This window comes from Scyliorhinus canicula, chromosome 17, assembly GCF_902713615.1.
Source record: "Scyliorhinus canicula chromosome 17, sScyCan1.1, whole genome shotgun sequence".
NCBI classification, from domain to species: domain Eukaryota; kingdom Metazoa; phylum Chordata; class Chondrichthyes; order Carcharhiniformes; family Scyliorhinidae; genus Scyliorhinus; species Scyliorhinus canicula.
The window spans coordinates 90,324,802-90,351,484 of record NC_052162.1 but is presented as its reverse complement, the minus strand read 5'-3'; the positions used below and the strand labels follow the sequence as shown (position 1 = coordinate 90,351,484).

The 26,683-nt window shown below is 47.1% G+C and overlaps 1 protein-coding gene across 2 annotated transcripts in view; it reads left to right on the top strand.

Annotated features, from left to right (window-relative positions):
• Nucleotides 1-18,222, top strand: part of LOC119952286 (sodium- and chloride-dependent neutral and basic amino acid transporter B(0+)-like) — a 212,114-nt gene extending 193,892 nt beyond the window's left edge. For both annotated transcript variants that reach the window (XM_038775912.1, XM_038775911.1), the window contains exons 12-14: nucleotides 12,187-12,296; nucleotides 14,062-14,232; nucleotides 17,298-18,222. In XM_038775912.1, coding sequence (XP_038631840.1) covers nucleotides 12,187-12,296; nucleotides 14,062-14,232; nucleotides 17,298-17,426 — 410 coding nt within the window. In that variant the 3' untranslated portion in view covers nucleotides 17,427-18,222. The remainder of the gene's footprint in view (nucleotides 1-12,186; nucleotides 12,297-14,061; nucleotides 14,233-17,297) is intronic.
• Nucleotides 18,223-26,683: the final 8,461 nt, after the last annotated feature.

Genomic DNA, 26,683 nt, shown 5'->3' with positions numbered 1-26,683 from the left:
CGATAGTCAGGACGCCAAAGCACGTAGTGATGCAGTGGGGAAGGTAACAATGACAAAGGAGAGTACTTGCAGGCAAGGAGATGGGTTGAAGTGTGTATACTTTAATGCAAGAAGCATCAGGAATAAGGTGGGTGAACTTAATGCATGGATCGGTACTTGGGACTACGATGTGGTGGCCATCACGGAAACTTGGATAGAAGAGGGGCAGAAATGGTTGTTGGAGGTCCCTGGTTATAGATGTTTCAACAAGATTAGGGAGGATGGTAAAAGAGGTGGGGGGGTGGCATTGTTAATTAGAGATAGTATAACAGCTGCAGAAAGGCAGTTCGAGGGGGATCTGCCTACTGAGGTAATATGGGTTGAAGTTAGAAATAGGAAAGGAGCAGTCACCTTGTTGGGAGTGTTCTATAGGCCCCCCAATAGCAGCAGAGATGTGGAGGAACAGATTGGGAAACAGATTCTGGAAAGGTGCAGAAGTCACAGGGTAGTAGTCATGGGCGACTTCAACTTCCCAAACATTGAGTGGAAACTCTTTAGATCAAATAGTTTGGATGGGGTAGTGTTTGTGCAGTGTGTCCAGGAAGCTTTTCTAACACAGTATGTAGATTGTCCGACCAGAGGGGAGGCCATATTGGATTTAGTACTTGGTAATGAACCAGGGCAGGTGATAGATTTGTTAGTGGGGGAGCATTTTGGAGGTAGTGACCACAATTCTGTGACTTTCACTTTAGTAATGGAGAGGGATAGGTGCGAGCAACAGGGCAAGGTTTATAATTGGGGGAAGGGTAAATACAATGCTGTCAGACAAGAATTGAAGTGCAGAAGTTGGGAACATAGGCTGTCAGGGAAGGACACAAGTGAAATGTGGAACTTGTTCAAGGATCAGGTACTGTGTGTCTTTGATATGTATGTCCCTGTCAGGCAGGGAAGAGATGGTCGAGTGAGGGAACCATGGTTGACAAGAGAGGTTGAATGTCTTGTTAAGAGGAAGAAGGAGACTTATGTAAGGCTGAAGAAACAAGGTTCAGACAGGGCGCTGGAGGGATACAAGATAGCCAGGAGGGAACTGAAGAAAGGGATTAGGAGAGCTAAGAGAGGGCATGAAAAATCTTTGGCGGGTAGGATCAAGGAAAACCCCAAGGCCTTTTACACATACGTGAGAAATATGAGAATGACTAGAGTGAGAGTAGGTCCGATTAAGGACAGTAGCGGGAGATTGTGTATTGAGTCTGAAGAGATAGGAGAGGTCTTGAACAAGTATTTTTCTTCAGTATTTACAAATGAGAGGGGCCATATTGTTGGAGAGGACAGCGTGAAGCAGACTGATAAGCTTGAGGAGATACTTGTCAGGAAGGAAGATGTGTTGCGCGTTTTGAAAAACTTGAGGATAGACAAGTCCCCCGGGCCTGACGGGATATATCCAAGGATTCTCTGGGAAGCAAGAAATGAAATTGCAGAGCCGTTGGCAATGATCTTTTCGTCCTCGCTGTCAACAGGGGTGGTACCAGAGGATTGGAGAGTGGCGAATGTCATGCCCCTGTTCAAAAAAGGGAATAGGGATAACCCTGGGAATTACAGGCCAGTTAGTCTTACTTCGGTGGTAGGCAAAGTAATGGAAAGGGTACTGAGGGATAGGATTTCTGAGCATCTGGAAAGGCATTGCTTGATTAGGGATAGTCAGCACGGATTTGTGAGGGGTAGGTCTTGCCTTACAAGTCTTATTGAATTCTTTGAGGAGGTGACCAAGCATGTGGATGAAGGTAAAGCAGTGGATGTAGTGTACATGGATTTTAGTAAGGCATTTGATAAGGTTCCCCATGGTAGGCTTATGCAGAAAGTAAGGAGGCATGGGATAGTGGGAAATTTGGCCAGTTGGATAACAAACTGGCTAACCGATAGAAGACAGAGAGTTGTGGTGGATGGCAAATATTCAGCCTGGAGCCCAGTTATCAGTGGCGTACCGCAGGGATCAGTTCTGGGTCCTCTGCTGTTTGTGATTTTCATTAACGACTTGGATGAGGGAGTTGAAGGGTGGGTCAGTAAATTTGCAGATGATACGAAGATTGGTGGAGTTGTGGATAGTGAGGAGGGCTGTTGTCGGCTTCAAAGAGACATAGATAGAATGCAGAGCTGGGCTGAGAAGTGGCAGATGGAGTTTAACCCTGACAAGTGTGAGGTTGTCCATTTTGGAAGGACAAATCTGAATGCGGAATACAGGGTTAATGGTAGGGTTCTTGGCAATGTGGAGGAGCAGAGAGATCTTGGGGTCTATGTTCATTGTTCTTTGAAAGTTGCCACTCAAGTGGATAGAGCTGTGAAGAAGGCCTATGGTGTGCTAGCGTTCATTAGCAGAGGGATTGAATTTAAGAGCCGTGAGGTGATGATGCAGCTGTACAAAACCTTGGTCAGGCCACATTTGGAGTACTGTGTGCAGTTCTGGTCACCTCATTTTAGGAAGGATGTGGAAGCTTTGGAAAAGGTGCAAAGGAGATTTACCAGGATGTTGCCTGGAATGGAGAGTAGGTCATACGAGGAAAGATTGAGGGTGTTAGGCCTTTTCTCATTAGAACGGAGAAGGATGAGGGGCGACTTGATAGAGGTTTATAAGATGATCAGGGGAATAGATAGAGTAGACAGTCAGAGACTTTTTCCCCGGGTGGAACACACCATTACAAGGGGACATAAATTTAAGATAAATGGTGGAAGATATAGAGGGGATGTCAGAGGTAGGTTCTTTACCCAGAGAGTAGTGGGGGCATGGAATGCACTGCCTGTGGTAGTAGTTGAGTCGGAAAATTTATGGACCTTCAAGCGGCTATTGGATAGGTACTTGGATTAGGGTAGAATAAGGGAGTGTAGGTTAACTTCTTAAGGGCAGCACGGTAGCATTGTGGATAGCACAATTGCTTCACAGCTCCAGGGTCCCAAGTTCGATTTCGACTTGGGTCACTGTCTGTGTGGAGTCTGCACATCCTCCCCGTGACTGCGTGGGTTTCCTCCGGGTACTCCGGTTTCCTCCCACAGTCCAAAGATGTGCAGGTTGGGTGGATTGGCCATGACAAATTGTCCAAAATTCTATGATTAACCTAGGACAAAAGTTCGGCGCAACATCGTGGGCCGAAGGGCCTGTTCTGTGCTGTATTTCTCTATCTCTATCTATCTATCTCTATCTATCTCACACAATGCAAAGATTGCATGCCTGATCCATACAAGGGTATGGGATCCGGGAGAAGAGGATGACTTGATGTCTGACTCCCGACACGGCAACGCCTTTGCGACTCTGTTCGCAGAGAACGAGGAGAAGTGAGGTGTCCAGATGATGTAAAAAGAGGAACCGCTTGAGAGAAGCGCTGTCCTTTCTGATGGAACCTGCACGTATGTATGTTTGTATGTTAAATGTTTGATTTGGAGATCGGCCAGTTGCTTTTCAGCCGAAAAGCTTGTGACCATCTCACATGCACATCTGAAATGTCTGGAGCCCAGCTCAACTTTTCACAAGGAGCATCTTAGCTCCTCCCTTTTTTTTTAGGTGCCCTCTATTCTGGGAATAGAGGCTGCAATTTCACTACGACTACATTCTTGCCCGTTCATTTCAGGTTGCTCAGGCAGTGGAGAAACGGCATTGAGGACCCGCCCTGTCTGAGGACCACCCCTTTGGTCAGCTAAGCTCGGGTACAGCACAGCACGCCCTACCCGGGGATCCCATTCATCTCTTACCCGTTGCGGCCCATACGCAACTCATTCGACCTTTCGTTTCCAAAACTTGGTTTCATTTTGTTTAAGGTAGCCCTTCGGCCGACACTCCATATGCTATTTACATCCAAGGACATTTTGGGATGGTAAACGGCAACACTCTGCGAGACGGCTCGCACTGGTTTTAAGATAAGTATATGTCTGGTCCTAAATCCGTTTTTGAAAAAAAAAGAGGGAGTCACATGGAGGTGACCATCATAAAGGGAAAATTGGAACAAGAGGACAGATATATTTAAAGTCAAGATATTAAGCTGAACACTAACAGATAATATGCTTGATCCCCTTAGCTTTTGGACGTTCAGGAAAGGAACCGAGGCAACAACACAGCAAGATTCCAGAAGAAAAGAGAAGAGAAGAGAAGGGAAGAGAAGATGAAGAGCACTCGAATTGCTATGGTTTTAGCTATTGTGGCATCTGTGTGGTTGCGCGTGGACGCGGGCCCCCTTTCCCACAGTACAACGTTTGCTAACTTCTCCCAAACCCAGACCACCCCCAGCCCAGCCAATGGTAACAGTACCCCGACCTGGTGTACCAAATTTCTGACATGGTACTCCTTGTCAAATGTAATAGAATCACTTTTGGTGATTGCAGTCCTATGTATCATAGTCCAGACCCTCAGGATGAGGAAATAGAGAAGGAGAGTCCACCGCTCGCGGGCCTCAACAGTGTACAGAGTACAATCCCCCATTTTCGGATTCCACCAATCCCCCCAACCCCTTGATGTATAATAAAATATTTAATTTTGATACGATCTGTAAATAAAGATTATTGCAGATGTATTATAATGTTCTGCGCTGGACTGCCGAGTCAGAAAACAAAATGTAAAGATGCTGTTGTATGAATGAGTAAGGGTTTAGAATGTTATAGAATGTTTTAAATGTGAGATGAGAATAGTTTATTGAGATAGTTAGAGGTTCCCGATTCGAATTGGTAATGCATGTCCCCTTTGACATAGCGCCAATCAGAAACTGTTATTTAACATTTTTTTGGCGTAGTTGAGGAAAGAATAGAAGCTGAGGTCAGGGGACTCAAAGACACCGTACTTGGGTGATCCTTCATGATTTCTCATGAGGATCACAAGGAGGGAGTGTAGCCACCGAAGTTGGCCATTTCTCTAAATACAAAATGGAGGAACGCAAAGCATACAGGATAAAATGGACAATGTTTGCAGCCCCAGCAGGCTGCACCTAGAAGGTGTGGATTCTGTCTGCTAAGAAAGCAGACCACCAAAACGAACACTCCGCATACTAATGAGGCAATCACCGGGATAATTAGCATGTTAATGGAACGATTCCAGATACAATGGACACAAATGGGGAAGCAACTGCAACATTGTAAAGGATACTAGACACTCAGGCACCAACAGGGTTCGAAAACAAAGAGCCTGAGAGCCCGCCCAGTAGCTAAGGAACAGCCTCAGTATTGGGGGGATTCAAACATATCGATTGGGAAGAGACCCAATCGATTCCAATCAGGTAAGGGAGTCCGCCCAAAGCGGTGCGGATCCCTGGGACCTATAAAGACAGGTCCCACACATGGTTCAGTCTTCTTGTCCAGCCCTCCTCGCTCCTTGACCAGCCCTCCTCCGTGGACCAGCACCTCGACCAACTTTTGCCAAGAAGACCCTGAAGGAGAGAGAGGAGAGGGTTAGGACAGCAGCCGCCAGCAAGTAAGTGTCTCACAACGATCGCTACCAGAGATAGACACTCCTGACCCCTTTTAACTTATACCAACCTGAAGTCTGCAGACCAGAGCAGAGCAAGAGGCCTTGTTCCCTGACCCGGCAGTTCCTTTGAGATATGTATTAATTTATTTAGCGGTAGGAATAGCTTAATCCTTTTAGCGTGTGCATGGGTAGTTATTATAATAAACTCCGTTGTTTGACCTTACTAATTGGATGAGAATCGAATAGGCACGTGTACCACTTCCACAGCCAAGCCATACAAGTCCGTGTATGGTTTTATTGCTTTGAACTTCACCTTGAACTTGTGGCGGTATCTTAACGATACCTGCCGACTCCAGAGCTAAGCAAAGAAACAGAGCCAAATTGAGTGTTAAGCACACTCAGCCAGAACGACCAACACTAACATCCACTACTTTGGGACCGCTTGGAACGCTGCTGGCAAAGTCTCCAGGTCCAAATCGCGGTTGGATGAGTCGCCCTCCCCCATTTCCAGGTCAAGAGGCTTATCCGTCTCACTGGCTATCAAAGGAGGCTTCTTCGGAGGAAGGAGGAAGGGCTGTGGGGGCTTTGATTTTCCCGCAAGGACTTGTATGGCTTGGCTGTGGAAGTGGTACACGTGCCTATTCGATTCTCATCCCTGTACTCTTCCCTGTACTCATACGGATATGAGACTCACCCTGATCGCATTATCACTTGTCCCTGGAGTCCACAGTGCCCCATCGGCAAAATTCTGGACGTAGACAGCGTTGCCTGCGGAAAATTCCCCAATGGGTCTGGGTTGTCGTGCTTTGGAATGTTCTTGCTGGTCGCGGACCTTTTCCTCAATGTCTGACAAGATAAGGCTCAATCACATGCGCAGACGGTGACACAGTAACAACTCCGAAGGCGCCACTCTGGTTCCACAAAATCCACGTGGCGTCAGGACCATGGTCGGCCCAGCCACTCCCACAGGTGGAGTGGAGCTGCAGGGGGGACCTCTGGTGTTCTTGGCACCATGTACATTGTTTAGCCAATGTTTCAATGTCTGTCTATTCCGGGCCACCATACATCACTCCAGGCCAACATGTTCATCTTCGAGATCCCCAGATGTCCGCTGTGGAGATCTTGTAGGATTGCCCCCTGGCTCGGACAAGACCACGCGGGAGCCCCATGGTAGGATTCCATCTACCATAATGGGTTCAGCCAGCTTCGTGGTGAACTTGCGGTTCCTCCAGGAGAGCGCGAAGTCAGGCCCTGAACAATGCTTGGCCAACAACGGGTTCATCTGTATCCATGCCATCACCTGGGCCAGCATAACTGGCAAGGGGTCATGCAAACTTTCTATCACTTCATCTGTAGAGTCAGGCATCGGTGTGCTGGTGGGCAACGGGAGTCGGCTGAGGGCATCTGCGTGCGGCATCTTCGCTCCCGGACAATGTTCAAACACATATTCGTACACCACCAGGAGCAGCAGCCAGTGCTGAAGGCAGGCAGATGCCACGGTGAGGGATTATCCTATCCTCCTTAAACACCCCCCAAAGGGGCTTGTTGTCCATTAGGCCGTAAATGTATGCCCATAAACGTACTGCTGGTATCACTTCACCACGAAAACCAACACCAAGCCTTCCTGTTTGATTTGAATGTCGTTCCATTCTGTTCCATGATCCATTTGCTGCCCCAGAACAACCCCGATGTTGCAAGGCGAAGCATTGCAGCTCAACAACAAGGGCTTGAATGGGTCAAAATGAGTCAATTAATGCAAGGACGAGAGCCGCTGCTCCACTTCGTTGAATGCCATCTGTTGCAGCAGATCCCAAAACTATCACTGGCCATTCTGTATCAGATGCAATGACGCTAACACAGTCACCAAATTTGAAATTAACTTGCCATAATAGTTGATTAGGCCCATAAAAGAGAAGAACTCTTTAGGTTCCTTTGGCCGCATTGCTCGCATCTTATCGTCCAGCGGGTGCAAGCCATTCCAGTTCACCCTGTAACCAAAGTAGATCACCTCTTTTGTGTGATATATATACTTCTCCCGCCGTAAGCAGACTCTGACTGCCTTTTAACCAACATAGCACGTCCTTCAGGTTCTTCATATGGTCCAGGTCGGACGAAGCAGTGATCAGTGTGCCCGTGAGGTAAACCACGACCTGCGGGAATTCTTGGATAATGTTCTCCATCACCCGTTGAAAAATGGCACATGCAGAGGAGACTCCAAAAGGCAATCTGGTATGCTCGTAAAGTCCCCAGTGTGTGTTGGTGATCACGTTATTCAACGAGGCCAGGTCCAAAATTAACTGTCGATAAGCATGGCTCATGTCAAGCTTGGTGAAAGTATGCCCTCCACTGAGCCGAGTGTACAGGTCTTCAATTCTGGGCACTGGGTAACGGTCCAAACAGGACGTCTGATTTATCCTCAATTTCTAATCCCTGCAGAGACGGACAGAGCCATCAGGCCTCAAGACTGGCACAACCGGCACAACCCAATCTGTGAACTGCAGTAGGTGGATAATCCCTGATCGTTCCAGACAATCCCACTCAACATTAACCTAGGCTTTAATGCGTAGGGGATGGGGTGGGCCCGAAAATATCGTTGCTAGGTCTTGGTGTCCACAAAAATCTTGACGGAGGCCTCTCGGATGATACCTAATCCGTCTTGAAAAATGCCCAGGAAACACGCCAGTGCTGCATCCAGCCCATTGGGATACATGAGGCACACCAGCTGCAAATCCAGCCAGAGTGCTTCAGCCAATCCTGCCCCAGCAAGCTGGAGCCTGAACCTTTCTCTACCACCGATGGCAGGTTGGCTGACTATGCTCCGTACTCCACGCGGACCTCAGAGGTGCCCGTAATCTCCAAAGACTCCCCTTGTAAATGTAGCCAACCTTGCATCGGTATCCCACAAAACCAAGCTGCGGATGTCCGAACGGACCTGGTTGTACATGCAGCGGCTGATTACTGAGACGACAGCCTCGGTGTCGAGCTCCAGCTGTATAGGGAAACTGTTGATGTGGACATCACCTGAATGGGCACTATCCATGGCGCCGAGGTACAATAGAGGTGACGGTCACCCTCCGCTTGGTCCTCCATGAAACGGGCCCATCCCTAAAGACAGTCATTGGGGGTGTAGCGGCGGGCAGGTGGACTTTCCCGCTGGCGCCTGTCCCGTTGCTTTCTCCGGGAACTGGTATGTACATCCCACAAGTCGGTGTCTCCAGCATGGGGAAGTGTCATCGTCTCTTGCTGGGAAAATTCTGACGCTGATCCTGGCCTCGTGGAGTGCAACCCCAATGGTGGGAATACTGAGCTACAGCACAGGAAAGGTTGTTCTGCACCCAGATGGGCACCCGTAAGCTGAGGACAGGTATTCCACAAAGCTCCTGGACATGGCGCTCTGCGCCTTTCCAGGACAGTCACATTGGTCACCTTCAGTAAATCGAAATGTACTACCCCAAGTAAACATTCTTGGTCGCCACATCAACCGGTCTCTGAGCAACTCGGACAAAGTTCGGACGAATTCACAAAATTCGACAAATATTCGTAAATGGGCCAAGAAGTCGGTCAAGGACTCTCCCTGGTTTTGAGTGGCCATGTGAAAACAAAAATGATGGACAATCAGCAGCTGTTTTGGATTTAAATGCCCGCTCAGCAAGGAATCCAACTCTGCAAACTGTATGAATCTGGAAAAGTTAAGCTCTTGATGATGCTATTGGTGTCTTTTCCGCAGACCATGATGAGGGTCACCATTTGTTTTTCGTCGCCAATAATATTGTTGAGTCGATAAAATTGGGCATTCACTCAATATATTGGGTCCTGTCACCCATCTCGGCCACTAAGGTTCCGATCGGTGGCGTACCTGGAGCCTGGATGGAGACTTCCTGAGACCTTGTCGAGGTGAGCCGAGTCTGGAGAAGGAGGCCATTCGGCCCATCAAGTCTGCACCATCCTTTGTAAAGAGCACCCTACTTAAGCCCACACCTCCACTCGTAACCCAGTAACCCCACCTAGCCTTTTGGACACTGAGGGTCAAGTTAACACAGCCACAACCTGTGCGTCTGTGGGAGGAAACAGGACAACACGGACACGGGGAGAAAGTGCAAATTCCATACAGACAGCTACCCAAGGTCGGAATTAAGCCCAGGTCCCTGGAGCTGTGAGGCAGCAGTGAAAACAAAAACGGTGGACTGTCAGCAGCTGTTGTGGCTTGAAATGGCCGCTTAGCAAGGAAACCAATTCTGCAAACTGTTTGTGCTTCCTTGCCGCCCCCTTGTCTAGGGAGATCATATTCAGGTAGGGCACAGGGACTCTGATGTTGCAGATCCCGTGGTCTCTGGTCGGGTTATAACCGGTCCTTGTCTCTTTAAAAGAAATAAGACAAATTAATTGGCACAATGATTAGGGTGCAATTCCCCCGAATGATTCCCCTGAATGGTTTTGCATCCTCCTCGTCGGACAGAGCCTGACATTGATCGTCCTCCTCCAGCACATCGCTCCTCTGCTGTGCGATGTTGTGGAGGACGCTGCAGGCCACCACGATGTGGGAGACTCTCCTAGCACTATCCTGGAGATGGTGGTCACCGTCTGTTTTGTGGAAATGTAGGTTTCTGGCTAAATGTAACCAATGCATGATAGGATACTTGGCCACAATTGTGGTGTATTCACAATACTGCTGAGGATAATAATAGAATAATAATAATAATAATCTTTATTGTCACAAGTAGGCTTACGTTAACACTGCAATTAAGTTATTCTGTAAAGCCTGTGTCGCCACATTCCGGAGCCCGTTCAGGTACACAGAGTGAGAATTCAGAATGTCCAAATGACCTAAGAACATTTCTTTCGGGACTTGTGGCGGAAACCGGAGCACCCAGAGGAGACCCATGCTGACACGGGGAGAATGTGTAGATTCCGCACAGACAGTGACCCAAGCCAGGAATCGAATCTGGGACCTTGAAGCAAAAGTGATAACCAATGTGCTACCATGTGTTGGAGGCAACTGTGTCTGGAAATCAGTGTAGTCCCCGGACTGGTGCTCCGGGGTGTTTCGGTCTGCGGGGCGAGGGCTCCAGTCACTGTCTGAGCCCTCTTCCTCATTGCTATTCACTTGGGGTTGGGGTGTAGTTGGGCTCGGGGGCAGGAAAGGGCCCACTTCATTGGCACATGATCCTGCAAACACAAGCTATGATACATGATTGGATTGTGGGTTGAAGTGGCGGGTAGTAGCAGAGGGAGGGATGGGGGTGGTGTGGGTGTAGAGGAGTGTGGGTGGAGGTGCGGGAGTGGTAATGGAGGTGAGGTGTGGGGAGGGGGTGTGGGGTGTTGTTATGGTGGTGGTGTGGAGGGTGTTGGGGTGAGGGTGGTGACACATGTGCCATGGTTAACCGCAGCTCAGCAGGGTCTCATTTGCTCGCCTGATGCCAATCTCCGCCCTGGTGACTGCCCTCTCTTGGGGCCCACCAACCAGGTCCAGTGCCCACAGTTCTGCTGCAATGAGGAGCCACCGGCTCAGCGGTCCCCTTCCAGTCTTTTCACTCTCACCATGGTTGGGAGTTGCCTTCTCCGGTGTACAGTGGGGGAGGGGGGGAGGGGAAGAGAGATTGGCTGCTGGAATGAGTGCTGGCAGGTGGTGCAGGGTGAGGATTCAGCCGCCCTCCGGATAGGGATGGGGTGGGGTTACGAGTATGTGGGACAGGGGTTGGTGCTAGGGCCACAGTGCTGCCTACTCACCCTGGCCACCCTGAGGAGGTGATGTTTTTTTCCAGCACTGCTTTCCAGTCCTGGCGATGGAGCCCATGGCACTCATGACCTCCACCACCTGCGCCCAGGCCTGGTATACGTTGGCGAGTGGCAACCTCCTTCCCACCCCGGGGTTCAGAGTAGCCTGCCTCTCCTCCAAGGCGTCCAACAGGGTCTCCAGCTCCACATCTGCAAAACATTGAGATGCTCACCGTGTTGCCATCTTGTTAGCTGTGATGAGTGTGTGTGTGTGTGTGTGTGTGGGGAGTGGAGTGCATATATGTGGCTGCAGCATGTCAGCTTCTTGAATGTCTATCCTGACCCCGGCGAATCTGACACTATTTTTCATTGGAATCAGTCGTGTTCTACATGGCGTCGGTGCTAGCCCATTAATTGCTGATGAATTGATCCGGGAGCGGTGCCAATTTTGCTGTCCTAGAAGTCTACCGATTCAATACCGGCGTCAACAATTTGTTTCTGAAGTGGAGAACCTAGCTCAACGAGTCTGCATACGAGACTGGGATGAGGAGAAATTATTTTCTCTGAGGGTCATTAGTCTTTGCAACTTTCTTCCTCATAAAGTGATGGTGGCAGCGAAATGGGGGCTAGATTCTCTGTTGGCGGGATCCTCCGCTTTGCTGGCAGTGCAACCATGCCTGCGGATTTCCCGACGGTATGGGTGTGCCCACAGTGGGAAACCACATTGGCCAGCTGCCGAGAAGGAGGATCCTGCTGCCGGCGGGGATGCGTTGCACCAGAAATCGGGTGTGGCGGGACGGAGAATCCCGCCCAGAATATATTTGAAATAGAAGTAGATATACTGTTGAGTAACAAGGGAGACAAAGGACATTTGGAGTTGAGACTACAATCTGATGAACCATAATGTTAGTAAATGGCAGAGCAGGCTCAAGGAGCTGAAAGGCCTATTTCTACTCCCAATTCAGAGACTCATATGCTCTACAGTAAATAAGCTGTCCTGAAGACTGGACAAACCAAGTGATTGTGTCTCTCTGCTTTCTTGTTGTTCACAGGGGTAAACAGATTCATCAAGGACAGTGAGATGATGATTGGGGAAAAGAGTTGGCTCTTCTGGCTGTGGTGGAAAGGGTGTTGGACCTTTGTCTCCCCAACGTTACTGCTGGTAAGGTGATATAATGGGCAAGATTCGCTGTTCTGAAATTTAGGTGTTTTTGCCAGCTGTGCTCTTGCCAGCAGAGAATCGGGAGTGGTCCCTGCTGCCGCTAGGAACGTCACCCATGTACTAATCACGAAACTTTTCCATGCAAATTTCTGTATGGCAGCAATTCTGTACTGTAAATTCTATGATCTATGAATACATGCCGGCATTCCTTCCCTTCCAGGTCTCAGACTGTCATTTTAAACGGGCACTCCAATGCCAGCATCCAGCAGCAGGCCTCCCTCCCCCTCCGCCTCCACAATGCAAATGTTAACCCCTCCGCTGACAAGGGAAGCACCCCGATCCATCACCAAGGATGGGCATCCCCCCTCCACGACCACCACAACGGGAATAACAGATCACATGCACCCACCCCGCTGCCCACGCCATGAATGCATGAGGATAACCCAGTCCTCCCTCACCCGTCCCCCTTAGCCCCCTCCCCGAGCAACCACCTCCTGCAACTAGACTCCCTTCCAGGTCATTCCCACCCCGGCATCCCCACCCGCAAGCGCACTGGCACCATGACACTAACACCTGGCAGTGACAGCCTAGCCTGGTGTGATGGACTCCGAGGGGGGGGGGTCAAAGGGTTTAGCCCACTGATCATGTATTCTCTGCTGCTGCCAGCCTGCTGCTGCTGCCAGCCGCCCTTACAACCATCCCCCTTCTCCAGGCCTTCACTGCCCCCTGGCTTGTTTAGGGTGCATTGCATTTTGGCACCATGGCTCTAACACCCTGCCAATGACACCCTAGCCTGGAAAGAAGGACCTCGAATTAGCCCATTGATCAGTGCCCTCTGCCACTGTCAGGCGGCAGAGGAGAGTCTGCCAAGGGTCTTTGGGGATGGGTAGGGTTGGTCTGTGCATAAGAGCTAGACACCAGGACTTTCCCCTGGGATGGGAGTCCAGTGTCTGGTCTACCCCTTCCAGCCCTGCGCAACCTGAAGATCACTATTGGCATGTTGACCTCAGGCAGCCCCCTGCTCAAATTCTCCACCTGGTCTCATCTGTTTAAACTCTGAAGTGGCATTCTGACAGGTACAGAGAAGATTGAAGATGCAAGCCAAGAAGTCTTTCCCTTTCCTCATTTAGATCATGATTTTAAAACTGCTGCTTTTTGAAGTGTCAGAGCCTTACAAGAAAGGCCAGAAGACTCCAAAAGGCTTAAAATCCCCTGAGATCCTTGAAAATGGCTTTCATTCAATTCCACAGAGCAATATTTTTCATATTACGGTGACACGTAATCGTTTAAACATAGGTGCCAGAAGCTTTGTTTATTTATCTTTCCCTTCATGCTTGAATGCATCTGAAGTCCTGACATTAAAATGTTTGTAAACATCCTTGTTATTATTGACAGCTGCTGACCACTTCAACAATGCCACATGGTTTCACTGCCTCTTTCCTAACCTTAGGATGCACTTAGCATTGTTGAAGTGGTCAGCAACTGTCAATTATAATATGAATGCTTATTAACTTTGCGGCTTGCATGTTCCTGCCGGCGCATGGCAGGAATACCACGATTGCCAGGGGTGTGGGACAGGACCAGCACCAATTCAGTTTTTACCCCGATGCGGGATTCTCTGCCCTATCAGGTTACCCAATCATCTGGTGGGGATGGAGAATTATGGCCTACATCTTTTAAATAGTGATTTAAACTGAAAATAATCAAGCTGCAAACAGCCTCACATTCTGATTCTGATCCTATTTTATGTAATCATTTAATTCAGGTAATCTTAATCTGGTCCTTAGCAACATTCACTCCTCCAACATATGGATCTATTCAGTATCCTGGCTGGTCAACAGCACTTGGCTGGTGTATTATAATCTTCTGTATTATATGGATCCCTATTATAGCCATCGTGAAAATTGTCCAGGCCAAGGGTTCCAATTTGTGGAAGGTAAGAAAATACTTTTGAGATGCCAAAGTCAGTGTGGCATTCATGAAAATCATACTTGACAAAAATTGTGCCTTACAATTTGTGAAGAGCATCTTCTAATATTCTCTCACTCATTCATTCACATACTAACCATCCTTGTGCTTTTGGGAATTGGAATTTAAAATTGAGCACCAATTTAGAACAATGTTGTTGTAGACGCACATGTGATAATTAATGTATTGAAAATCTACCCGATTTTATCCTTGTACCTTTCAGGAATAACATTATTGCCAATCCCAAGCAGTGTACAAGCTGAATGGGGCACTCTTTCATTTTTATAGTGTCTCTCAGAACTTCACAATGTTCCAAAGCATTTCCTACAGTTAATGAAGTCACATTGAAGAATACAATGTAGAGAAATCTGGTAGCCAATTTACTTACAGTGAGGTCCCACAAACAGCAATGGAATAAATTGACTAACAATCAATTTTTTAGCGACATTGGCCAGTACACCAGAAGGGTGATTCCATGAGATCTTTTACATCCATGTACGTGGGGACACAGGCGCTCAGGCGCTGCCCCATCAAACAGGCAACAGTTTTGACAATGCCATAATCCTTTGGAATTGTACTGAAATGCAAGCTAGGTGTATACTAAAGTCTGTAGACTGAGACTTGAACTCCTGACCTCAGGCTCTGAGCTTGTAGCACTACATTGAATCACAACTGTTAGTTGCATGGCTGCAGCATGTTGCCACCAAGTCTTTCAGTTAATTAAACATAGTCATTTTCAGTAAATTAAAATTCAGTAAGCATTTAAATGTGTTAGTTGATCAGAGTGGTGCATCTCCAATGTGTCTGCGTGGGTTTCCTCCGGGTGCTCCGGTTTCCTTCCACAAGTCCCAAAAGACTTGCTGTTAGATAATTTGGACATTCTGAATTCTCCCTCCCAGTACCCAAATAGGTGCCGGAATGTGGCGACTGGGGCTTTTCACAGTAATTTAATTGCAGTGTTAATGTGAGCCTACTTGAGACAATAAAGATGATATTGAAAAAACATCAAGTGCTGAGTTCAGATGATAAAAGGTTAGAGAACAGGAAATTATTAGTCACGTCAAACAAATATGATTCAGTCCCTATTTTTAAAATCATAGGGTGCGATTCTCCGCACTCACGACTGGGCGGAGAATAGCGGGCGGCGCAAATTTTTATGGTGACGCTGGTCCGACGCCCTCCCGCTATTCTCCCCCCCCCCCCCCCCCCACGCCCGCCCCCCGACACGAATCGCTGCTCGCCGTTTTTTTACGGCGAGCAGTGATTCTCCCCTGGCCAATGGGCCGATTTCCAAGGCCTTTATGGCCGTTTTCACGATTTTTAATGCACCTGCTATACCAGTTCGTGAAAACGGCCGCAAAGTGCCGTTCTGCACAACCATGCCACCGATTGGCGCGGCCGCACCACGGCCGTGCCAAGGGTGTCATGGGCCCGCGATCGGTGGGCACCGATCGCGGGCAGCGGGTCCGATTCCCGCGCACTCTTTCTCCATCCGCCGCCCCGTAGAATAAGTCCGCGGGGCGGCTGAGGGGCATTGCGGACTGCGCATGCGCGGGTCTGACGCATATGCGCGGATTGGAGTCATCCAATCCGCGCATGCGCGGCTGACGTCATCATATGCGTCAGCCGTCGCTAACTTTGGCGCGCGGGCTTAGCGAAATTCGTTAAGCCCGCGATGCTGGAGTTCACAGGGCCGCGATGCTAGCCCCGACCGGGGAGCAGAATCGTGAAACACGGCCGGTTTCGTGGCAGCCTTTACGACTCTCCGCCTTTGCGGAGAATCGCGCCCATAGATCCTGAAATTAATTTTACATCATTTTTATTATTAATAGTTCGTTATTTATAGTTCTTAGCAAAATCAAAATGGCACCCCAGTTGATTGTGACATAGGTAAACAAGTGAAGAGGGCAGTCACTAGCGCACATACCTCTTGCATGCAGTTTTTCTCTGAAACATTTCCCTGCCTTCATTATGCTCTGGAGCTACAAAACATAAATAATAAATCTTTTCAGTAAGAGATTCCGGGCGTGATTTGAGGAAAAATAGTCCCATTAAGCGTCGAGTGCGACCCCGCTATCGGGCCTCAGAGGGGAAGGCCCGCCAAGGCTGCACTTACCTTCATTTCCTGCACTGAGGAGCTCCTACGTCAGTGCAGGAAGATTTCAGGGCGCTATTTAAAAGTTTCAACAACCTTTATTGTGAAAAGCTGCTGCTTGATATCACCCCTGAATGGCCACGCTCTTTTTTTTTTAGATAAGCCCACTTGTTCATAACTTCCTTACCAGAAGTTTTATTTGTTCTCTGTCGACAATACCCTGGGCGGGATTCTCCGACCCTCCGCGCCGGAATCGCGCCCGGCACAGGGGCGTAGAATAGCTGTTCACTCCAAGAATCCGGCGCTTCCACGATTCTCCATGGGCCTGCCAGTCCCGCGCGCGCGATTGATGCGGTGCCAGTCGGGGGCCATTGGAACAGTCCCCCGTGGCGATTCTCCGCGATTGACTGGCCAAACCCCCGCCGGCGTGGTGTACATGTGGTACCACCCGGCAGGAGCTGGGACCCGCAGCCGCGGTGGCGGTCCTAGTTGGCGGTATCTGACTCCAGTGGGGGGGCTTCAGTGGCAGCCAGGCCTGCATGCGCGGCCGCGCGATCTGGCTAGCAGGGCCTCGCCGCCAGCCAGAGATGCGGGACGCTTGCTGGAGCTCTGCTAGCCCCATGGAAAACAGAGAATCACCCCGGACCTTCAAGGAAAACATCCAGAGTGATTCTAGCCTGTTTTCCGGTGGGCGTGGGGACTTAGTCTCCAGAAGGGAGAATTCCACCCCCTATCTTTTAATCATCTTAAGCGCGTAAATTATTCACCTCTTTAGCTGAGGAGAATGCACGCCCAGTTTATGCAACTTGCCCTCATCGTTTAACCTCTGTAGATCTGTTATCAGTCTGATTAGGATCAAAGTTATTTTTCTAGCTTGGCATTGGTGATTGCTGAGAATAAAACAGAAGGTGTTGAGAATGTAAATTTTGTTTTCATAGAAAATTGCTGAAGCCTCCAAGCCAACTCCAGATTGGGGCCCATACCTGAAAAAGCACAGATGGGGAAGATACGACAAGACAAATGAAGATACTCCGCAAGCTGATACACCTGAAATGGAAGACAGTTAGGGGACATTTTCAGTTCACTATATAAACATCAACTTCAGAGTCAAATACTTTTAAAAGAAAATGTGTGGTTTTAAAATAACTGGAAATGTTTCTCAGCTAGTTTTTCAAAACAAGGGATAATTTAAGAAATGCATAATTGTTCTGCTTTGCAAACGTGGAGCATTTAATAGAAATTGAACCGTGTGTTCCAATGGCAAATCATATGGAGCCACTTGGCTGAATTCCCATTGCACACTCCCAATCAGCAAGGTTCTATACTGGGAGTATATATTCATAAAAGTATCTCTTTTCAGCCTTACTCTTAAAACCAATTTTCTGGCCTCCCCACGGTGTGTTTCTCGGCAGCTGGAGGCATCCCAATTGTCAACGGCAGATCTTCTGGTCCTACCGATGTCAAGTTAATTTCCCATTGAACTCACCCCATGCTGCCGAAAACACACAGCAGAGGTGTGCTGTGGGACGGGAAGATCCTACCAGCATTAACAGCTGGAAGAACTCGATAAAACATAGGAGCAGAATCAGGCCATTCGGCCCATTGTCTGCTTCACCATTTATCATGGCTGATATGTTCCTCATCCCCATTCTTCTCCCTACAAGTCCTGATCCCCTGATTCATCAAGAAATCCACTTATTAATCAATAACCCCAGATTTGTGCTTAAGGTGTTATTACCTCCTGGGCTACAAACCAAGAGCTGGATAGACGGAATTAGACAGAAAAGTTATTTCTTCGGACATAATCATGGCAGCATGGTAGCATTGTGGTTAGCACAATTGGTTCACAGCTCCAGGGTCCCAGGTTCGATTCCGGCTTGGGTCACTGTCTGTGTGGAGTCTGCACGTTCTCCCCGTGTATGCGTGAGTTTTCTCCGGGTGCTCCGGTTTCCTCCCACAGTCTAAAGATGTGCGGGTTAGGTGGATTGGCCATGCTAAATTGTCCTTAGTGTCCAAAATTGCCCTTAGTTTTGGGTGGGGTTACTGGGTTATGGGGATAGGGTGGATGTGTGTGCTTGGGTCGGGTGCTCTTTCCAAGAGCCAGTGCAGACTCGATGGGTGGAATGGCCTCCTTCTGCACACTAAGTAGCAGGAGAAGTAGTCAATTTACCCTCTCGAGCCTGCTCCAATATTCAATACAATTATGGCTGATCTCATCATGGCCTCAACTTCACCATTCCATTCTCTGGAACCCCTCAACGCATTATTAATTACAAATCTGTCCAACTCCTCTTTAAATTTACTCACTGTCCCAGCATGCATTGCACTCTGGGACAGCGAATTCCAAAGATTCCCGACCTTTTGGGAGAAGTAATTTCTCCTCACCTCTGTTTTAAATTTGCTGCCCCTTATCCCGAGACTATGACCTTTCAATCTAGAATGGCTCACAAGGGAAAGCATCTACTCCACGTCTACATTATCCGTACCTTTTATCATCTTAAATACCTCAATTTGATCTCCTCTCATTCTTTTAAACTCCAGACAATATAGGCCTAGACTGTTCAATCTCTCTTCATAACACAAATCCCTCTGGCGCAATTCTCTGCTGCCCACGCCGGGTGGGAGAATCGCGGGAGGGCCGGGCGACTCATTTCACACACCACTGGCGCCCCCCGCCATTCTACAACCCCCCGCTCGGAAGAATCGCCGCTCGCCATTTTTCACGGCGACCGGCAATTCTCCGACCCGGATGGGCCGAGCGGCCTGCCACTCATGACCGTTTCACGACAGCGGCAACCACACCTGGTCGCTGCCGTCGTGAACATGAGCGCCAAAGGCCCGTTTGAAGCTTGTGGGAGGCGGAGAGGGGAGTGAGCACCACGGCCGTGCTCGGGAGGGGACTGGCCCTCGATCGGTGCCCACCGATCGTCGGGCCGGCATCTCAAAGGGACGCACTCTTTTCCCTCCGCCGCCCCGCAAGATCAAGCCACCACGTATTGTGGGGCAGCGGAGGGGAAGACGGCAACCGTGCATGCGTGGGTTTGAGCCGTCAGCCGTCGTGACGTCAGCAGCGCATGCGCGGGTTGGAGCCGGCCAACCTGCGCATGCACGGCTGACGTCACATAGGCGCCGCTGTCGCGTCACTCTCGGCGCGCCGCCGGGCGGCCGTGAGTTACGGACCGCCGCTCCTAGCCCCGCCGGGATGGGAGAATAGGGGGCGAAGAGCGGCCTCCGAGGCCGTCGTGAAACTCGGGCGAGTTCACGACGGCCCTCCCGATTTTTCCCGGGAGCGGAGAATTCCGCCCCTCATCTCTGGAATCAATCTAGTGAACTACCTCTAAACTGCTCCAAGGCCACTATGTCTTTCTGTAAATAACGGGACCAAAACTGTGCACAAAGCTCAAGTTATGGTCTCACCAATGCCTTGTACAGTTGCAACAACACTTCCTTACATTTACATTCTATTCCTTCTGCCATAAATGCAAACATTCTATTCACTTTTTTTATTACGTGCTGTATCTGTTTGCTAGTTTTCATGTGACTCATCCACGAGGACACCCAGATCCCTCTGATTTGGAGCAGCCTGATGTCTCTCCCCATTTAAATAATAAGTTGCCTTTCCATTTTTCCGACCAAAATGGAAGCCTACACACTTATCCATGTTGAACTCCATCTACCATATTTGGTCCAACACCCAACCTATCTAAATCAATTAGTAATTATTTCATCACTGAAATTTTCTGTCCCACCTATTTCAGTGTAATATGCAAATTTGGCTATAGTGCCTTCTAACCCTGTATCCAAATCATTAATATAGATTTTAAGTAGTTAGGGCCCAAGGATCGAACCCTGTGCCACCCCACTAGTTACATCTTGCAATCCGTTTATCTCGACTCTCTGTCTTCTGTCCGTCAGCCAGTCTTTTATCCAAGCTAATAAATTACCCTTAACCTCACGTGATCTAACCTTGTGTATCAACCGTCTTTATGGCACCTCATCAAACGTCTTCTGAAAATCCAAATATACTACATCTACAGGATCCCCATTATCCACTTGGCTTGTTACAGCTTCGTAGGACTCTAGTAAATTAGTCAAACAAGATTTATCCTTCATAAAACCATGCTGTCCCTGAAGGGTTGTGTTTTAATTTTCAAAATGTCTGGTATTATTTCCTTCGGAATGGATTTTAATAATTTCCCAATGTTAAACTAACTGGTCTATAATTTCCTAAATTCAGCCTCCTTCCCTTTTTGAATAAGGGGGTTACATCAGCATTTCGCCCTTTGTCTAGAAAAGTAAATAATGAGGAAATTTAAACAACCTGTGGTCCTGATGTTACAGCAGAGATTCATTGTGTGTGGGGTTTAGAGGGTTGGAGTGGGGGGTTTAGTGGTGGGGCAAATTAAGGAACACAATGCCCATAAGCATGTATTTCTTGAAAGTCATGCAGTTTGAAACGGCAAGATATCTTTAAATATCTTTCTGAACACACATAGCTTCAGTTAAAGCCTGACTGCCTTTCAGAAGGGAAAGCCTGCAACACAAGACAACAGCCATGGCAAGAGCCAGCAGCATTAGTGCGGGCATTAGGAGAGATCATTGGACAGGTGATAGACCAGGGAGGGGGTGGGTTCCAACTGTTGGTGTTAGGTCGAATTATGTGAGTGGAAAAGGTTAGAGCAATTACAGGGTGGTTTTCTGGTAAACTTGTTCACCCTGAGTAGATGCTTCAGCTCCTCATGGTCCACAAACAGTACTGTAAAGGGCATTTGCTGAGTTCAGGGAAACATATCCAAACTGTGATTAAAAATAGAATCACTTGAAATGAAGAGACATATGGCCTCATGAAAGTATTTAAGTTGTCAACTTCAGAGCAGATTAATCACCAGTCCCTTGTCCCACCTCCATAGAAATAGATGGGCTCAAAATGGGTTTGATACCTATTTCAGACTTTATCCTTTCACCTGAACCAAATATACCCATTTTGAGGAGTTAAAATTATTCCCTTTTATTTCAACAATGTTTAAGAGTTACAGATTATGGGCTAGATTCTCCATCTGTTCATGGCAGCAGGAATCTCTGGGCATGCTGCAGTGAATGGGAAATTTAGCTAAGTGTCAAATTCTCCATCCACGCTATCAGAGGTAGCAGGGTGGACTCGCAATGGAGAATTACGGCCTATGTTTCTGTCTCAAATTTCATATTTTGAGTTGCACATGTATCTCAAAAGCTCCTATTTAACACACTGACAATTCTTTGGGGGTGAAAGCACAAAATCCCCCACTTTAAATGTAAAAGAATTCATGCAATGGAGATTAATTAATTCATTACGTTGTTAGGATTCATTTTTTATAGAATTGCTTAACTAACTGCCTACTTGGCTGAACAATAATCTCCTTCATCCCTAATTTTACTTGCAATTCAGTCAGGACATTGCTCCAATGTTACACTTGCCAATTCATGAGGGATGCAACAAAGCCATCAATTTGGGTGCATCTTCCTTGTTCTGGGAGTAGATGTCGCTAGTTAGGGACAAACTGACCCAATTTTGCAACAGTAAATTAATGAAGGAACTAAATCCTTCTGGTTTGGAGTGACAGCCTATATGCCAGTATATAAATGATGTTTGTGCAAGCAAGTTCAGGACGTGCGAAAGGACCAGAAACATAACTGATACATTTTATATACTCTTTCTTCTTTTTTAATAAATTGACTGTGACTGGGTTGATATTATATAATGAGTTTGCTTTTTCAAATGTTCATTCCAATTCTCAGTATGAAAAGCATTAAGCCGTGAGTCTCATTGAGTTATTTTTCTGTGTTTTGGTCAACTCCAGTGGAGGGCATTACAGAGTTAGGGTCTCACCCTGATAGCTAATTTCATTGAATGTTTGTTGATCCCACAAGATTCCTTTTTGTCATAAATTACACAAAGGCTCTTTGAAGACCCAGTATTGCTCCCTTCCCAGTTAATTCCCCAAGTACTGGATGGTGTTTTGATAAATGATGGGGCAGCAAGTGTGGGAGTTACTGCAGTACAGTTTGGAACTATTCATTCCATGGACTGATGAATATAGATGATATCACCATCATTAAGTGGGTGATCTTAACCCTCCGCTTGGCAGGAAAGTGTCACGATTGGATGGGCCACATGTTTCACAACCTATGGCTTTCCACTTTCCAATTGATCAGGTCAAGTTGGCATCCTATCAGGCTGGTTCGATTAAGTGCATTCTCATATGAATCAGAAGGTTCTTTTAATATCTAATGAAGTAAATTTTATTCATGTTTGTTCATAACGTGTTTCTTCTGCTTCTTCCAAGACTGGATCCTGGTAGAAAGCAGTTATTTTTATATCTTTTTGAACACAAACAATGCAATTTGTATTTTACACTTGACGATGTAGCTCATCTCATAATACCGGACAGAATTGTTCATTGATTGCCTGTCAGAGGCAACTTGTTCACAATTTTTAATACATTAAAATTAAACAGAAGTGAAATACACCCCAAAAATAATTTGGAAAAGTGCCAAAAGTTTTCCAAGTAATGAAGTCACTATAAAGCATGTGGCCCAAAAACAAATGGATGACTTCAAATTCCAGAATAATTTAATAACGAGAAAATATCCAAGAATTCCTTGGGTGGTGAACTGCCATCCCAATGGAGCAAAAAAATCCCTTATAATCAATAAACAATTTGATGTCTTCAGTCACTGTAACACAATGCAGTGGTACTTGCTTTGTGGCAATATGTTGAAACCACGGTAACAATTCAACTGAGAAAATGGCATAAAGATTGGAATTTAGAATGAGATTAGTTTAGATTTCTTTAGCATAGAGCCAGTACTGACGAGATGGGCCACATGGCTATAAACCTCAATGGAGATGAGTGTCCGTAACAACATTGTTCATGATTTCCAAATATACTCTGAGAATGAAGTTCAAATAAAGCTAAACACTGGCATACATCTTTTGGGCTGAATGGCCTGTTTCTGCATTGTATTTTGTGTACTCAAATTTGAAAATAAAGAAATTCAAGTCAGCCTTTTTCGGTATTTTTGTTCTGTGTATCAAAGGGTGAGATTTTTTGTCCAGTATATGGATGAGCCTGCTGGTCGGCATGCCAAATTGCCAGCACAATCTAGATCCTGAGTCATTTTTTGGAAAGCAATATTGGTGTTTATTAAAGCCTATTGTCAGAAACTAAGTGACTTTCCTTGAGGTATTGGGACTAGGCCATCAGCCTGGAGGTTGCCACCCAGGAACAAAGTGTGGTCAATGTTTAAGACAGGCTTTGAGGCTCTCCCCACCTATTTGGGTGCACCAGCTGCAGTAATTAACCTTGTGGAGGGAGAGCCTCCCTAGAATGAAGGAATAATTATAATTTATAATTAAAATAATTTAAAATGCACAGCATGAGCACCTCAGGAGGAGCCCACTATTTTTTACCTGAATTGCAGGCTGTTGCTTCGACCAAGGTGGATGACTTCCCATTGTCCCTCCAGGATTTTTGAGCCTTCTGAGCCTGTGCTCTGGTAATTAAGTGGCTAATTCAAAGAACGTCACTGCCAGGTGACTACATCGCACATGGCACAAGGTTATGACATCCATTTTACGCTGTTATAACCCCAACAGAGGTCACAGGAGAGGAACCATCAGGTTTCCCATGCCCTCCAGGGAATATGAATTTCCCTGATAATGAATGGGCAGGGTTTCCCCTTAACAGGAGTAGCCCGTCAAGTATAAAAGCCCCTACCTAGGTGCAGGTCGAAGAAGACGACCTTCTGGAGAGTGGTGGTGTTTGACAGTAACTAGTACGAAACCTCTTTGTGCTTTTCTAAGCTATTGTTTATGCATGGTTGCTTACCTCAGATCTAACAGACGCAACATCAAAGCCAAGACACAAAAAGGCTAAAGTCCTGCTCAAGTGTTCCTGATTCTTGTCCTTTACTTTGAAAAAGAAACCAGATGGATGGATATTTAAATTCCCTTCACCCTCAGATCCCTGCTTTCCCAAGGATATGGCAAAGACACCTGCTCGAAGTCAGTCTTTCCTCTACATATATGTATCCAGTTCTGATGGCATTATTAAGAGCTGACTGCATCTTTAACTCACAGCTGAGTGGAAAACCTACAGGATTCATTAGGAGGACAGACAACAAATGATCAGTTGTTAATTCCTGGAGCACCAGGGCAAGTTTCTGTAATTATATGCAGTAACAGCGTATATAACAGTGTATATAGCCTCCGACCACCAGGTGTCATGCAAGAGCAACAGGACACTGCCAGTCTTGATCAGAGTTACAGGAGCTGTTAGTAGCATGTTCAAAAGATCCACAGTTTGGTTAGCAGTAGTTTAGATTACCCACAATTTATTCATCATTAAATAACTAGTCTTGAACTAGATGTTCTGTCGTACACTGATTCATTTATTATCATAGTACATAAACATCACATGGTACCAGGTGTTCTTTAAAAAAAAATTTAGAGTACCCAATTTATTTTTTCCAATTAAGGGGCAATTTAGCATAGAAAATCCACCTAGCCTGCACATCTTTGGGTTGTGGGAGCGAAACCCACGTAAACACGGGGAGAATGTGCAAACTCCACACGGACAGTGACCCAGAGCTAGGATTGAACCTGGGACCTTGGCGCCATAAGGCAGCAGGGCTAACCCACTGCACCACCGTGCTGCCTTTACCAGGAGTGATTTGAACGGCACAGTCGTCAAACAAAGAAGAAACATTGCTACAAGAAAAATGTGGTTCTTCAAATGGAAAGTATGAAAGTTCCGGACAGCTTCAACTTACTGGTAATGTGGATGGAAATTGCTATGCGTTTAAGCAGCACTTCAGGCTGTATGTCTCAGCTATTGGCTTGCGGGCACAGCCAGATGAAAGAAAAATTGCGTTATTGCTCACCCGCAGGCGATTGAAATGTACAAGAGGGAGGGAAAGAGGGAGACAGTAACAAATTTGATACGGTGATAAAAAATTTGATGAACATTGTGCACCTTTGAAAAATGAAACATATGAAAGGTTCATTTTTCGAATGTGCACGTAGGAGACTGGCGAATTACTCAATAACTTTTTACTGACCTTAAGCTGAAAGCGCAGATGTACAATTTTGCGACTCTGGGATCCTCCATGATTAGAGATCAAATTGTTTTTGGGCTGCAGGATACTAAGATGCGGGAGCGTCTTTTACGAGAAAATGAGCTCCAATTAAAAGATGCCATAAAAATTTGCCATGCTAGCGAACTAGCTGCATAACATGTTAATACGTTTAATGCAAGAAGTTTTGGCATGAATATTGCAAGCGATGCAGCCGCCATTGGTGTTGTGATGCACTTAGAAAAGAAACATGGCTTCATCAGCCATTCTAAATGGTCTTAACATACTGCCATTGGATGTAAACAATGTGGTTATAAGCACCTACCAAGGCTTTTTCCACAAAATGCAAAGGAAGAATCACTTCGCAAAACACTTTCTCAAAAAGGAAAATTAATGCAGGGCAGTCGATTAACGTGATCGATGATGCTGATTTAGGTGACACATTTTTCATTGGCCTGGTGTCATAAAATTTACAGTACAGAAGGGGGCCATTCAGCCCATCCAGTCTGCACTCGCCTTTGGAAAGAGCACCCTACTTAAGCCCACACATCCACCCTATCCCTGTAACCTAGTAACCTCACCTAACCTTTTTAGAGTCTAGCCAATTCAGCATAGCCAATCCACCTAACCTGCATATCTTTATGTGGGAGGAAACTGGAGCACCCAGAGGAAACCCACGCAGATATGGGGAGAACGTGCAGACTCTGCACAGACAATGACCCAAACAGTGACCCAAACCTGGAATCAACCCTGGGACCTTGGAGCTGTGAAGCAACAGTGCTAACCACTGTGCTACCGTGCCGCCCTGTCAGTTGAGAACACAATAAATGAAGCCATACCAAATAAAATGCCATCCACAAGTCTAAGGAGTGTGGAAAGTGATATTGCAGGGGGCAGCACGGTGGTGCAGTGGTTAGCACTGTTGCCTCACAGTGCTGAGGTCCGAGGTTCGATCCCGGCTCTGGGACAGGCTTGTGAAAAACGGCCACTGCAAGCTGCTATTTGAACTGACCCAAGTGAATTTCCCTCTGTGGTGTGCTGTGTGACATAGTCCCGTGGTGTCATTTGGTGGACTTGGAGTCGGAACATATCCTGCTTTCGACTGCAATTGGTGGAGCCCTTCAGAAGATTCTGGAACAGAAGCCAGAATCCATTTTGGCTCAGTTCTGCTTAGATCTCCAGAGTAGCCAGAAGCAGGTTTAAAATACTC